Source organism: Macrobrachium rosenbergii, chromosome 1 (genome assembly GCF_040412425.1).
Source record: "Macrobrachium rosenbergii isolate ZJJX-2024 chromosome 1, ASM4041242v1, whole genome shotgun sequence".
In the NCBI taxonomy this organism is placed as follows: Eukaryota; Metazoa; Arthropoda; class Malacostraca; order Decapoda; family Palaemonidae; genus Macrobrachium; species Macrobrachium rosenbergii.
The window spans coordinates 59,433,872-59,448,463 of NC_089741.1; the positions used below are offsets into that span (position 1 = coordinate 59,433,872).

General features: G+C 37.6%; 1 protein-coding gene across 1 annotated transcript in view; it reads right to left on the bottom strand.

Annotated features, from left to right (window-relative positions):
• The window catches only part of LOC136838890 (dipeptidase 1-like), a 176,749-nt gene that overhangs the window by 69,629 nt on the left and 92,528 nt on the right, over window positions 1-14,592 (bottom strand). Inside the window, exon 2 of the mRNA XM_067104584.1 lies at window positions 8,800-9,010. Coding sequence (XP_066960685.1) covers window positions 8,800-9,005 — 206 coding nt within the window. The 5' untranslated portion in view covers window positions 9,006-9,010. The remainder of the gene's footprint in view (window positions 1-8,799; window positions 9,011-14,592) is intronic.

Genomic DNA, 14,592 nt, shown 5'->3' on the forward strand with positions numbered 1-14,592 from the left:
TATCTAAAATGAAACATGTCTAAGTGAGGTCTCCTTTCTCCCACAATTATCATTATGAAAGTTATTGTTTTTATATGTATAATGATATACCGTATTTTCTCTGATACTGACGAAACTTTGGGCTTTCAGATTATTTCTCTATATTTTTGCCCTTGATCTATATTTCAAGGTCACAAACGAAGGCGACGACCAAATTTGGGCATTTATTTTTTATCGTTTTCAGAACCTATACCAGTTAGCGTTCTCTGGTCTTTTGAATCTTTATCGAGACGTGTAATATTCAGGTTCTGAAGGCAAAACTGCAATTTTTTTTTGGTGGGCAGAGCATTTCACTCTCCCAATTTGTTGATAACCATTTGCGCATTAACTCTTCTATTAAACTAATAGCCCTGCTTTCACTTCTATTGCCTTTTATCAATATTTCTACAAACAAAATGTCTATCATCAGCTATAACTTCAAAAAGTTTTTGACAAATCACCGCATTCAGTTACAATTTCATTTTATAATGTTGGTGTTGTACGGTATTATGTGTTCGTCAGTACACATACAGCTGAAATTAAGTTATTGTTATTATTGCATTTTACATCTTGTCTACCTGGCACTGATGTGCATTATAACCTTTTCTCTCGCGGGGAGTGAACGCGAATTCTCTCGTTTGTGGGGCGAGTTTATATCACTATATTGCGAGGATTTACAGACACACGAAACGATACACTGACCGGCAAGGAGAAACCTTAACGCAAAATAGATTAAAAAGATTACTGCCATTTATGAGTAAGCTAAAAAGGATAGATAGATAGATAGATAGATATATAGATAGATAGATAGATAGATAGATAGATAGATAGACAGATGGAGCACCTTCTAAAGTAAAGAACACTCAAATCTGGAGGCTTCCCCTCTTTTCCTTTGTCTTACCCTCTCTTTTTTGCGACCCACAACGGCTGACCAACAACTAGGTGCGCGATTCACTGCTTAGGTCCATAGAGGCATACTGGATTTTAAAGAACGATCTGGTCCCTCACCGTCCAGTTCAAGTCTCAAACACTGGTCCTTGTTTTTAAATTAAGGGCACACAGTGAGAGAGAGAGAGAGAGAGAGAGAGAGAGAGAGAGAGAGAGAGAGAGAGAGAGAGAAGAAAACCTTCCTCCATTTGCAAAGACCACAAGGAAAACACTCTAAAAACTAGATTTCTGTTTTTCTTCGGCAGATGTTATTTTCTTACTTAACTTCTGGAAATCGTCCGAATTTAAACTTTCCTTGTTACTCGAAAGCTGACCTTTAAGTTGACCTTCCATTCTCACGACCTCGTCTCGATTGCACTTACATCCCGAAAAGTTATCTTCTTTTCCTTTTTAGAGTCTTCATGAGCTTGTTATTTCTCGGTAGGTCTAATTTTTTTTTTTAAATATCCTATATAAGTAAGGCTTGTTTAAAGTCTGGTATTTTTAGAATTTTCTTTTATGAAATATGCCTGAGAAGCCCGGCCGATCATTTTCTCAGTACTTTCTTTTCTCGAAATTAGAGCACCCTCCTAATAAGCCACCGACTTTCCTTACTGAGAATCAGTAAGAAGTGCTCTGTTGCCCAGTGGTTGTTCGGATCAAATTAAGCAGACCTTATGCCAGCACGGGACCTTACCCTAAGTGTTGTAAAGTAGGAAAGGGAGTTGAAGTCCTATTGTGGCTCTCCGGACTCTGGCCCACCGGAAGAAGACATCTTCATTCATGAAAAACTTGTTTTAATTTCTCCTCTCTTTCCGAAAACGTAATATACCGACGACCATAAGTTCAACGCCAACAGTATGTATCCGATGGCCCTAGAAGTTAACAGTAATTCCAAGTTACCGTCATTTTCGTGAAAATTAATCATTTTTTTTTTATTTTTGCTGAACCAGAGTTGGAGATTCAAATTTCTGTCTGGTATCATCGGTGGATCTTGAAACTCAAGATTAAGCGAACTTCCAGTCTTAGTTGCCTTACGAAATTCAGCATTTTGTGAGCCACCATAAAATTCTTAAACAAGCCACCCGCTCCTTTAATATGAGGCAATTAATAAGAAGGCGACATATGAAAGCAATTAACCTAAACCTGACTATAAAACTGGCTCACGGTACAATTTCCATAAACTTGTTTAAATCATCATGAGGTTCAAATCAGTTTAAATATTTTCATAATTGTCTTAAACGGTTTAAACAACTAAAAAGTTTTAAAATTTTAAAATAATTCACCAGGCACCATTAATATGAAAACAACACAGAACTGCATTTCTCTCTCATTGGTAAATCCCAAGAGGGAGATTAAATCTGGTTCCAAACACCATCAGTTAAATTAGGGAATTTTAGGACTGACCCTGCAAAAGGGTTAGCTTGTAAATGTTTAACCTAAACTAACCTTCCTGAAAGTGAGAAAATAATTTAACGATGTTTTAATGGAAGTTTTAATTCTATTCTTTCGAGTTATGTAAATATCCACTTAATCTGTTGGCTTCTCGGAGATAAACGTGACCTATTGTCTGAGGCCCTTTGATAAAGGATATGACTCCAGGACGTGTTACCATTCATGTCATTAGCTATTACTTTGGAATGCGGGTGGCTAGCTCTTTCTCAACCCAGTTAGTGACCCGCAACCACGGTCTAGACTTCAGACCGTGCCCGCAACGGGCGACTGTCACCAGAAATTTCATTCACTGCTCAGGCAACAAACTTTCAAAGGCGTTTGTAACAAACTGTTCCCCGATCCTTCGGAATTCGAACCGGGATCCTCTCGCAAATGAGGCAAATGTGCCATCGCTGCACCACGACGTCTATACATTCAACTTACCTATTTTTTTGGAACCGATGATGGCGAATCGTCGGAGTGGAATCGCCCTAAGTCAGAGGGCAGGCTGTGTAAATTGTCGAAAGTTTCTTCCTGTCTCATAAGCTGAGGCGGGAATACTGTCAGGTTAGTAACAGGATATTGTCTGAAACAGCGTACATGTGTTGCTGTCTTTGCTGCTTAAGGGGAACAGGACATAGCCGGCAACAAGCCTGAAGGAGAACGGGGTACCATTATGCCAGACAGGCGAAGAGGTAAGTTCAATACATGGGGTTTATGACAAAATTAAGGTTTTCATTTAGAGAGAGAGAGAGAGAGAGAGATGGTTATGTGGAATAATCTGGCGTCACAGGCATACATATACGAAGACAAAAAACCACATCAGAAAGAGTACAGAAATCAAAGAAGAAAAAGTAAAGTGAAAGAGATACATGTGGGTGGAACCGTCTGATCTTGTATTATGGCCACCTAAGCATGTGTGTGTGTGTGTGTGTGTATCATTTTTAACACCTTTTCAAAGACAATGAAATTCTAGGATGTACATAAAATACTAAGTGATGAACATGGGCGAGGGACTAATGTGTATGTGCGTGTGCACGTGAGAGAGACAGAGAGAGAGAGAGAGAGAGAGAGAGAGAGAGAGAGAGAGAGAGAGAGATGAAGGAATTGAATACATTATACGAGAGACAGACAGAGGGAAGAGGGATGAAGGAATTGCATGTATTATACGAGAGAGAGAGAGAGAGAGAGAGAGAGAGAGAGAGAGAGAGAGAGAGAGAGAGAGAGAGAGCTCCTGGAAAGTCTACACTCACGATTTTGCAGACTGGAATGAGGTGAAACAGGGTGACTTGTACTGTAGAGTCTGGTGCGAAGGCGGGTCAAAGTGTGGCTCTACAGTCATTGAAGTGAGAGTGACTTTGGTGGGTTATTATCTCTTTAAATCAAGTCAGACGTCACTCTCGAAATCCTCGTAGGTGAAACGAGTCGAAAGTCTCCGCTGGGAGCGAGGCCCGGAGGGAGAGGAGGAACTTACGCCATTTGTCATGTAAAGGGAAAGATGGAGGCTTCGGAACTGCGAAATTGGCCTCAGGAGGAAAAGAAATTGACGATTATTGATGACAGAAGCCGATGTCTCGGTATATTTTTTTTCCCTTCAGGGGCGTCTGCAAGGTCATAAACGTGGTCCCAAGGACACCGTATAGTCGGAAGAAGGAGAAGTTTCACCATTAAAGATGGGTCGATCTGGTGTATGATGGCTGTAGGTGCTACGTCAGGATCTCTAATATGGGCCTGACGTTATTTGTTCAGCTTTGAAGTGGAGAGGATAGTTCGGTCCTACAAGGAAGTTTGCCAAAGAACTTCTCCATAAAGCTATAACAAAGTCTCATTTTGAAAAGATGAAATACAAAAGAACACAATAAATTCCTTATGGTAGACGAAAGTGACAAGAAAGGCTGATAAACTTGATGATCCTCGAGTACAGATCTTTGGACTGTGACGTTTCGAGTCTCTCTTAATACTCGCCATACAAACACGTCTCCAGGACCAGATATGGGTTGACCACGTAATCTTATTTTTCTCTTTCCTACCCTTATTCGAATTAAGTATTCTTTTTCTTTATTCTAAATAGAAAAAATAACTCCAGAGAACAATTTTTTACTTTTTTCTTCCTAAAAGCGGAATTGTGAGCTTTCCAGCAAGCCCATCGCTCTCCCGCCGTCGATTCCATCATTTTTTTATATCAATGAATTCGAGCATTCATAAATCAACCCTATACTACCCTCCCCTCGTCTGATGTGAATCAGCATCGTAAACCACGAATCATCAATCATCACAACTCTTCATTCTGCTTCATCATCATCATCAACTATAGATTCATCCCTAAACGACAAGTCAATTATCAGTGGGGTTTGACGAGAGATTGCAATTTTTGTGGCGTCGCAACATTCAGGAACCAACTCATAGTTTCTTCAAGAGGCAGCAAATGAATACACACGAACACATATACATATACATATATGTTTATATATGTATATGTATATATATATAATACATATATATATATACACATAATAGCTGTGTGTGCGTGTGCATATGTGAGTGTGTATGCTTGTATGTATGTGTATTCATCTGCTGACTCTTGAAGAAGCTATGATTCAGTTCCTGAATTTTGCCACGACGTAAAAACTGTAATATCTCTCCTCTCTCACTAAGATGTTAATTCCTAACACCGTAACAAACAAAATATATACACGATATATACAGACAAATAACACAGAAGACATAAAGATAATAGAGTCCTAGAGATTTGGTTTGAATATTTTGTGTGAGTGTGTGTGTGTGTGTGTGTGTGTGTGTGTGTGTGTGTATATATATATGTATATATATATATATATATATATATATATATATATATATATATATATATATATGTACATAAACAAAAATATATATATTGAATATTTTGTTTATACTGTTGTATATATATATATATATATATATATATATATATATATATATATATATATATATATATATATATATATATATATATATATATATATATATATATATATATATATATATATATATATATATATATATATATATACACACACACACAAAACATTCAAACCAGATCTCTAAGACTCTATTATCTCCATGTCTTCCGTGTTATTTTTCTGTATAGACAGTATCTTCTATATATTTTGTCTGTTACGGTGTTAGGAATTAACATCTGAGTGAGAAAGAAGCCACATAATACAAAAAAAAAAAAATTACTGGGAAAAGAGCCACTTTTAATGACTGAACAGAAAGCAGCCATTATTCAAAAGTTGGCGCGAAAGCAATACAAAAAAAATGACTGATAGGAAAGCAGCACATGATAAAGGTCGACGGATAAGGCGGCGGATAAATAAGACAGACGGATACGCAGCGCTGATAGAGGTTTGACAGAAAAGCAGCCATACAATCGAATTTAGCGGGAAAATAGCATATGAAATACTGAAGGGTAACCGGCGGAAAGTAGCCTTTTGAAGAAAATTGTTATTATTATCATTATTATTAGTATTATTATTACTATTATTACTCATGCATATGGAATAAGCTACGAAAAATTCAATTATATCTTAGTTTAACCAGACCACTGAGGAGCTGATTAACAGCTCTCCTAGGGCTGGCCCGAAGGATTAGACTTATTTTACGTGGCTAAGAACCAACTGGTTACCTAGCAACGGGACCTACAGATTATTGCGGAATCCGAACCACATTATACCGAGAAACGAATTTCTAGCACCAGAAATAAATTCTTCTAATTCTTCATTGGCCTGTCGGAGAATCGAACGCAGGCCCAGCAAAGCGCTAGCCAAGAACGATATCGACCTGTCCAATGAGGAACTATATATAAGGCATAAGCTTACTACTACAGAATGAAATGCCCAAAGTAAAAAAACAGCACAAATTAATAAAAATAAAACTAAAAACAAAGATGAAAAGCCCGATGCAAAGGATGGAAAGAGCCTCATGCCTAACGATTGGCCGGAAGAGCAGCGTCGAGAGAATGGAGAGAAAGCAGCTATAAAAGCCTCGAGGGAAATCAACCGCAGAACATCACAGAAGAGAAGGGAGTAGAGGCCATTCTTTACAAACTTAAAGGACATCAAAAACAAGATATGACGGGAAAGTACCGATCTGATACAAACTGGAAGAGAATCAGCCACAGGATGTGGCCGACAAGAAGTCATTTAATAAAAACTAGAGGGACATCAACTACAGAAGTGGCGAGAAAGCAATCATACAATAAACACTGGTGGAAACTCGGCCGCACGACTGAAGAGAAAACAGCCATCTAAATATAATGGATGGAGTTTAGCCGTAGGTTTGTGGAAAGAGCAACCATTTAATAAACACTGGAGGGATATCAGCCAATTGATATAGGAGAAAACAATCATTTAATGAAAACTGGAGGAATTCAGACCACAGGATATGGTATAAAAATGGCCATTTTAGAAAAACTGGAGGGTAATCAGTCACAGATGTGGTGGAAAAACAATCATCAAGTAAAAACTGGAGGAATTCTGCCCTGCAGAGCTATGACAAAAAACCAAAACCATTTAATAAAAAACTGGAGGGAAATCGGCTACAGATCGGTGAGAAAGCAGCCATATAATAACAATAAAAAAAAACTGGAGGGACATTACTCACAGGACGATAGAGAAAGCAACCTTTTGGAGGGGGAATCAGCCGCAGGAGGAAACTGCCATTTAACAAAACTGGAAGAACACCAGCCAAATGATATGGATGAAAGCAGCCATAAAAACTTTAGGGGATTCATGCACAGGACTAGCGAGTATGCAGCTATTTAATAAAATATGTTTGGGAAATCGGTCACAAGATTGTGGAGAAAGCAAATGCTAAATAGAAAGAAGAAATCTGGAGTGATATCAGCCACAGGATAAGGTAGAAAAACAACCATGTGATAAAAGACTGGCAGAAAACTTAATATGCGAAGAAAGTTTTTCATGAAAATTATCATAAATTATATTTTGGAAGAAAAACTCTCAATTGATCAAAACCTGGCTCAAAATCTGTAACATGAGAGACGGAGGGAATGTATCGTCATGGTAACAGAAGCACAGGAAAACAGCAACTACGAATAAAAGTGACAAATGAAGTAGCTGTAAGAAAAACGCAAAGTGGTAGAAAAGCCTCGACATAACAAAGGTCTTTTAAGTAGCTTCTGATAAAATGGACAAGGTACACTGCAGAAAACCCTAGCATCTGAGAACCGATTTGTGGAAAAACACCCCTCAGAGGAAGCACTAGCAAGAAAAAACAGGAATGAGAAAACAGCTGTGTCAGGAGCTGCGGCAACAACCCAGTAAACAAACCTCATAGCAGAGGAAAAGTAGGAGGAAACCTTTTGGGAATAGAGTGGTTTATTTATGAGAAAGAAACAAAGAACAGCATCAATCGAGTACTAAATCACTAGAAAGAAGCTAACTGAGACAGCGCAGGCAGTCTTGTCAGTTTTTCCATACCCAACAATCAGAGGAGACTTCTACAACAGCAGATGTGAGGCTTGTCTTCGCTAACCTGTCAAGTAGATTCTTAAGAGAGCATATATGTTGCTGTGGGCATCTTTACTCAAATGTAAACCACAGGAGACTCTAGTTTATATGGCTGTATAGTTAAGTGCAAGCTCGTTTGCTCACCCATCAATCTAAGAAGCCTCTTGGAGGCACCAAGCGTCAGCTGCAAACATTTGTCTCATTCAACAATCAGAGGAGATCTTTGGAGGAGCTACGGGCCCACCTCAAAGCTAAGGGTATGCTGTGAATATCTCTAATAACCCTTCAATCAAAGAAGCGTTGAACGCACAAATGGTCGGTTGCAAGAGTCTACCGACCCCCTGAACTAACTAGATTCTTGAAAGAGCAAATGATCAGCTGCAAGCATCTTTTCTTAGCCTTCACTTAGTGGTGATTCTTGAAAGAACAAGGGTTGGTTATAAGGACCTTTGCTTAGCCATTAATCAGTAGAGATTCTTGGAGGTAGTTCTCAGCTGCAAGCATTTTACTCAATCATTAATTAGAGAATACTTCAACAAGAGCAATGGACAGCTGCAAGCTTGCTTATCATTCATCAATCAGAGAGGAATACTGAATGAGCAATAAGTCGGCTACAAGCATCTTTACTCACATTTCAGTCTGAGGAAATATTTGAGAGAGCAAATTGCCAGCTGCAAGCATCTTTACTAACTCACAAATCAATGAAGATTTGTGAAAGAGCAAACTAGAATCTGAGAGCACCTCTACTTCCCCGCCAATCAAAGAATATTCTTAGAATTAAATGGCCTGTCATTCACAATATACTTCTAGAAGAATAAATGGCTAACTGTACTTGCTTTTAATCACCCATCAGTCCCAGAAGATTCTTCTCAAAAGCAGAGATTAATAATCTGAGAACATCTTGACTCACCCATCAATCAGAGGAGATTCCTGCAGGAGCAAATGAGCAGCAGCCAGTCTCTCCCTGTGGGACGCCTTGGCTGACACTCTTACTGGAAGAGGACTGGCGGAGCACATCAGGCTTCCTGTGGCGATCAAGACTCCAACCACTGTTACCATGATTCCGACCGCCACCGTCATCACCATGGTCATGCTGCAGACATCTTTCAGACCCATTGTGACTGTAAATGAATGAAAAAAATAGACATTACTCTCCAGTTAGTACTTTCAGACGTTTTTTAGAATGCACTCCTCATTCCTGTATATACAATAATGAGCTCTACTATAACTTAACCAGGACAGGTACGAAGATCATGAAGTTACTTCCGGTCTGTAAATAACTCATAGCAATTATGGAAGATAAGACTCATTCGTATTTGCTTTTTAACACGTCAAAATCTGTGACAAATTGGGCCGTTGGACAAGAGCAAAGCATTGCCTAATGAAATTCAGGACTCCAGAAACAAAGATAGGGTTACTCTCGGTCCCTGGAAGATGCAACAATACCCATTTGAAAGACAAAAGGTTATAAGACAGAGAGAAAACAAAATGATGCGATTTTATAGCTATGGCGTATGACGGAAAGAAACAGTCCCCAAACGGGGAAATAACTCAAAAGTAACATCGTGTTTATGCAGTCAAAATAGTGTCTGTAAGAGAAAAAGAGAAATGAGAAAATTGTTAAGGAAGAATATGGTCTCTGCTAAACAAACATTTACATCTTAAATTACGAATGTTCTAATTGCTAATTTTTATATTATTCACTGGAAGGAAGCATTGTCGCATTAAGATTTTTAAACTAAAAGCCATTGTTTTTAATAAACCTAAATATACGTCACAGCAGAATTCTGCAACTATCTTTTTCCGCTATTGCAGTAACACCTTCAATTCTTAAATAATAATAATAATAATAATAATAATAATAATAATAATAATAATAATAATAATAATAATATGTAATACTATGCAGCTTACTAGGTTACATTTAACGAAAAGCCTGGTGTCTTTCCAGTAAAATCTGTGTTTAACTACTTCTAACTAATATTAAAAGAGAGAGAGAGAGAGAGAAGATTGAGAGGAGAGAGAGAGAGAGAGTGAAATCGCTATTGGCCTCAAGCGTCTTCATCGCAAATTACGCCGAACTCCCTGACATCGAAGTACTTTTCCTATAGAAGCCTGCTGAGAAACTAGTTCTGTTAAATGTTCCCCCGGAAGTTCGCGCGGGTGGGTTCTGCCCACGGTCGAGGCCAAGTAGTTCTGCCTGGAGTTCCTTTTTCCTGTGATACGTAGCCGGGAGTCTTGTACTGACTCCTTGTTCCGAGTTGTTCCTGTTGATGCTTACATGAGTAGGCTCTACCTAGAGCCCTCTTTCTCATCAAACTGCTGGTTTTTTTTTTATGTTGGGTTGCTCCCGTAGGTGTTATCACGGATGGATTCTAGAAGTGTTTCTTTTTACTCTTGAAATTTAGCAGGGAACCTTGGTCCTTGTGCTGGGTTGCCCCATCAGAAGCTGGTGGTGGTGGGATTTGGCAAGGGATTCTTTATGGAAGCTTTTCTGTTCAAGATCTTACCATGTGTACAAATGGTGAAGGATGTACATCTTTTTCAGCAGCCGTGATTTGGCTACTAATTTTTAGCTCTAAGGAAATGTAGCTTTTTTTCAATTCTAAGGAACTGAGACTTTTTTAAGGCAGTTTAATTTTCATCTGTTTTATTACTAAGGAAATACAAGTAGCTGTTATAAAGGAGTTTTAGTTGTTTTATATCTCAGATGTTAGGAAATGTATGGTACCTCTAAGCAGGAAATCTTCTGCTTATAAAGACAACAAAAATAAACTTCTTTTTTTATTTGCCTCACTTAGTAGCAAGGAAGACGCGTCAATTAATATTGAATGAAAATAAAATCTGGCAAAGGTTGTGGAGTAAGTCTTCGTCCCATGAGGTTATTTGCCCTTGAAGGACATTGGCACACGTAAGTACATTAGAGTACCAAATGTGTTTAAAACCATGCGGGTGGCCGCTTACCTTTCTCCCGTCCATGTCAACTACCTACCTTAAAATTTATACATTTTACACATTTCTTTGGAAATGAATGGATTAAGTTTATACATGCCTTGACTGATATTCATGTCTTACTAAAGCTTTCATTTATAAATCTAGACTCAATGATGTTTCTTTCCATTGCATTATTAGAACTGACTGTCTTTTCGGCCCACTTTGTAAGAATATGAATATCAGTCAAGGCATGTATGAATTTGAGTCAATAATTTCCAAAGAAATATGTAAAACGTATAAATTTTAAGGAAGGTAGCTGACATGGACGGGAAAAAGATAAGCTGTTACCCGCAGGGATAAACAGATTTGTAAACGTAGCATTTGATCCCCGACTCAAACGTGTGTAACTGTCAGGTGTGAATATTTGATTTCCAGTGGTTTGTATGTTCATTTTTACTATCCCTCTAGCATATATGATGTAGATTTCTATCAGTATGTATCAGTCCTCTGAAAATGGCTTAGATATAAATTTGAAACTGGTCAGGATCTACGCCCAGTGTTTAATTTTTCCCTTGGTGACCCAGTGTTTAATTTTCCCTTGGTAAAGTGGGAACTGTAACTCACTATATAATGCGAGTATACGTATACTAACTACACTAACTCTTGTACTAACTAGACTGTTTTGCAGAATATGGAATGAGGAGACAGTGTTTAGGCCTATGATTGGGAACTGGGAGGCATAGCAAACGTATTAAAGAAAGGTGACCTCCTTGAAAATGTATTCGTTGATTGTAATAAGATAATTTATTAATGCTTATTCTCAATAAGGTGCAGAAACAAATTGATGAAGTGTTTAGAGAAAAACAAGCTGGTTTTAAAAAAGGTAGGAGTTACACAGATCAAATATTTGTGCTAAGACACACTAGGTAGCAGTGTATGGAACTAAAAAAAAAAAACCTTTCTGATGGCCAATTTATCAATTTATTTATTATACGAAGGCATTTGACAGCGTTCACAGTCTAATAAAATAGATTTTCCATGACTGCGACAACCCCCTTAAATATGTAAAGCTAACTAAAATGATCAATGAACGAAGTAGATGCAAAAGTTAATGTTGATGGGTTCTTGTCCTAGTGAAATCGCAGCAAATAGCTATGTGCTACAAGGGAATGCCATTTCACCTTTGTTGCTGATCCTTTTACAGACTTGATAATGTAAAAGTGGTCGGTGATGGAAAAGGTTTAAATTTGAGCAAAAGTATACCTTAGTTTAACCAGACCACTGAGCTGATTAACAGCTCTCCTAGGGCTGGCCCGAAGGATTAGATTTATTTTACGTGGCTAAGAGCCAATTGGTTACCTAGCAACGGGGCCTACAGCTTATTGTGGAATCCGAACCACATTATAGCGAGAAATGGATTTCTAAATGACAGAAATTTGGCATACTTAGAACGTGCAGATGGTGCTGCTTTAATCAGCAAAACTTCACAAGATTTACGATGTTTGTTTAACAGAATGATGTGACTCAAAATATATCGAAGAAAAACATAACTAGTGAGAACAGTTACTTTGTTACCTTGAGCATCCATACACAACCCTCCACCTACATCAAACTCTGGCCCTGTTGTCGTTTATATTAACAGTGTTCTCAGTCACAGATAGTCTCAGTTGTATCAAAATCCACGGTATGATCCACAGGAGCATCAAAACCCAAAAGCACAGAAACATTGCCGTACAAAAGCCTAATCAAAAGCCCACAAGCGCATTAATACACCAAACAATCCGCCACTTGAAGCAATATCAATAAAAAACCACATTTGATATTCTCCCAAGACAATAATGCCTTTACTACTTACGGAAAATCCGAAAGCAATGTTATTGCGAACATCAATAGTGATGGCAGAAGTAGTGCCCGGAGTTACAACAATAGCAGCTCTTACAATCCTGCCTATGATACAGATTTAACAAATGCACTCGATAATAATAATAATAATAATAATAATAATAATAATAATAATAATAATAATAATAATAATAATAATAATTAATAATATTATTATTATTATTAATATTAATATATATTACATATTATTATTATTATTATTATTATTATTATTATTATTATTATTATTGTTGTTGTTGTTGTTGTTGTCATAATATTTAGTTTATACATTTCGAAGTATAGTACACAAATAACAGCTTTCACACACACACAGAGAGAGAGAGAGAGAGAGAGAGAGAGAGACTGGCCACGAAGGCATTGCAGTAATATCATAAACTTCTCATGAGGTTCCCCACAAAGATGTGATTGCGTAAGGGAAAAATTCGAATAATTTTACACAGAAAATGTGGCAACACGGCGCCGAGATAAAATGATTCTGCATGAGGGGCTTTTCCCTTTTTTTTGAGGAGAATTTACGCAAGCGTAATCCAATTAGGATTTGAGACCGCATTTCTGGAACATTTTCATTCAGTGCGAAAAATATTTTATGTTGCCGTTTTGCATGCTGTGGAAACGGTTTAGGAAGACAAATATCTACCCGTTTTGTAATGAGTTCCGGAGGACATTATTATATTTGCATATGAATAATACTTTTTAAGTGGGATTATGTTAATATCATAAGGTTGTCTAATCGTGGAGGATGAGGGATGGCTGGAAAATCTGGATTTATTTAGAAAGATGAAATTTAAGCAAGACTTGATAGCTAACACCCAGTGGACTATTCATACACACATGCAGTTATGTAATTTTCGTTTCATCAATCCGTGAAAAGAGTGGCAGATAAGAGGCTGACTTCCAATTCATGTTGAACTCTGACCAGTGACATCGCTATTGGGTGGCTAAGGGGGACCCGGGCCCCCAGTCAGATGCTTGGGCCCCCACTGGCCCCCCAGTTGAAATTCCCTTTGTAGCTAAACTTTAACCCTTTGGTGGTCAAAAGCAGAATTATAGTTATAGTTTTTAACACAAATGACATGTATGTTCACGATATTTTGATCCAACTTAATGGTATGAAGTTCTGTATGAAGTGACTGAAACTATAGTTACAGTTTTGAATAAGTGCAATGCAATTTGCTACTGCTGCTTAGAGTTGATTTCCAGGGAGAGGAGGTGAAGAAGAGGGAATGGGATAGGTTGAAATTTTGAAGAGATTTTGGAGGGTCACAAACCCTTTGTGTTATTGTTTATATGCACTATTTTGATATATTTACAGGCAAGGATATTATACTATAGTTGAAAATTAAATCTTGATAATAGAAGTTAGGTTAGTGTTGAATATATGGGTGTGAGTAAATTTACATTAGAGTATCTGATACATTTGCATAAAGTAAGAAATGGAAATTGAGCTCTATAATTTCAAATACAGGTTTACTAATTACTAATACTATTATTTTCCTTCATTCAAGTGGATAAATACATTCGAGAATAGTATGTTTTATTAATTACAGAATTGGTACATTAGTTTTGTGTAATTATCTTTGGCGCCCCAAAAAAATATCTTGGCCCCCACCTATGCCCCCCAGTGATGGAATGCAAGCTACCCACTGACTTTGACCTGACCTTTCTAACATTTGGGTATGCGGTAAAGCATACGTCGGATTTATATGGTGCCACTCAATTAAGATTTAGTCAAAACAGCTTCCGTAAGGGTCGTAAAAAAATTATTACACTTACGAAATCATGAATTTTTGGAAAGAGCTACCAGTTTCACTCATTAAGAATGTTACCACACACGCACACGTAAGTACCCATCTATCTATCTATCTTT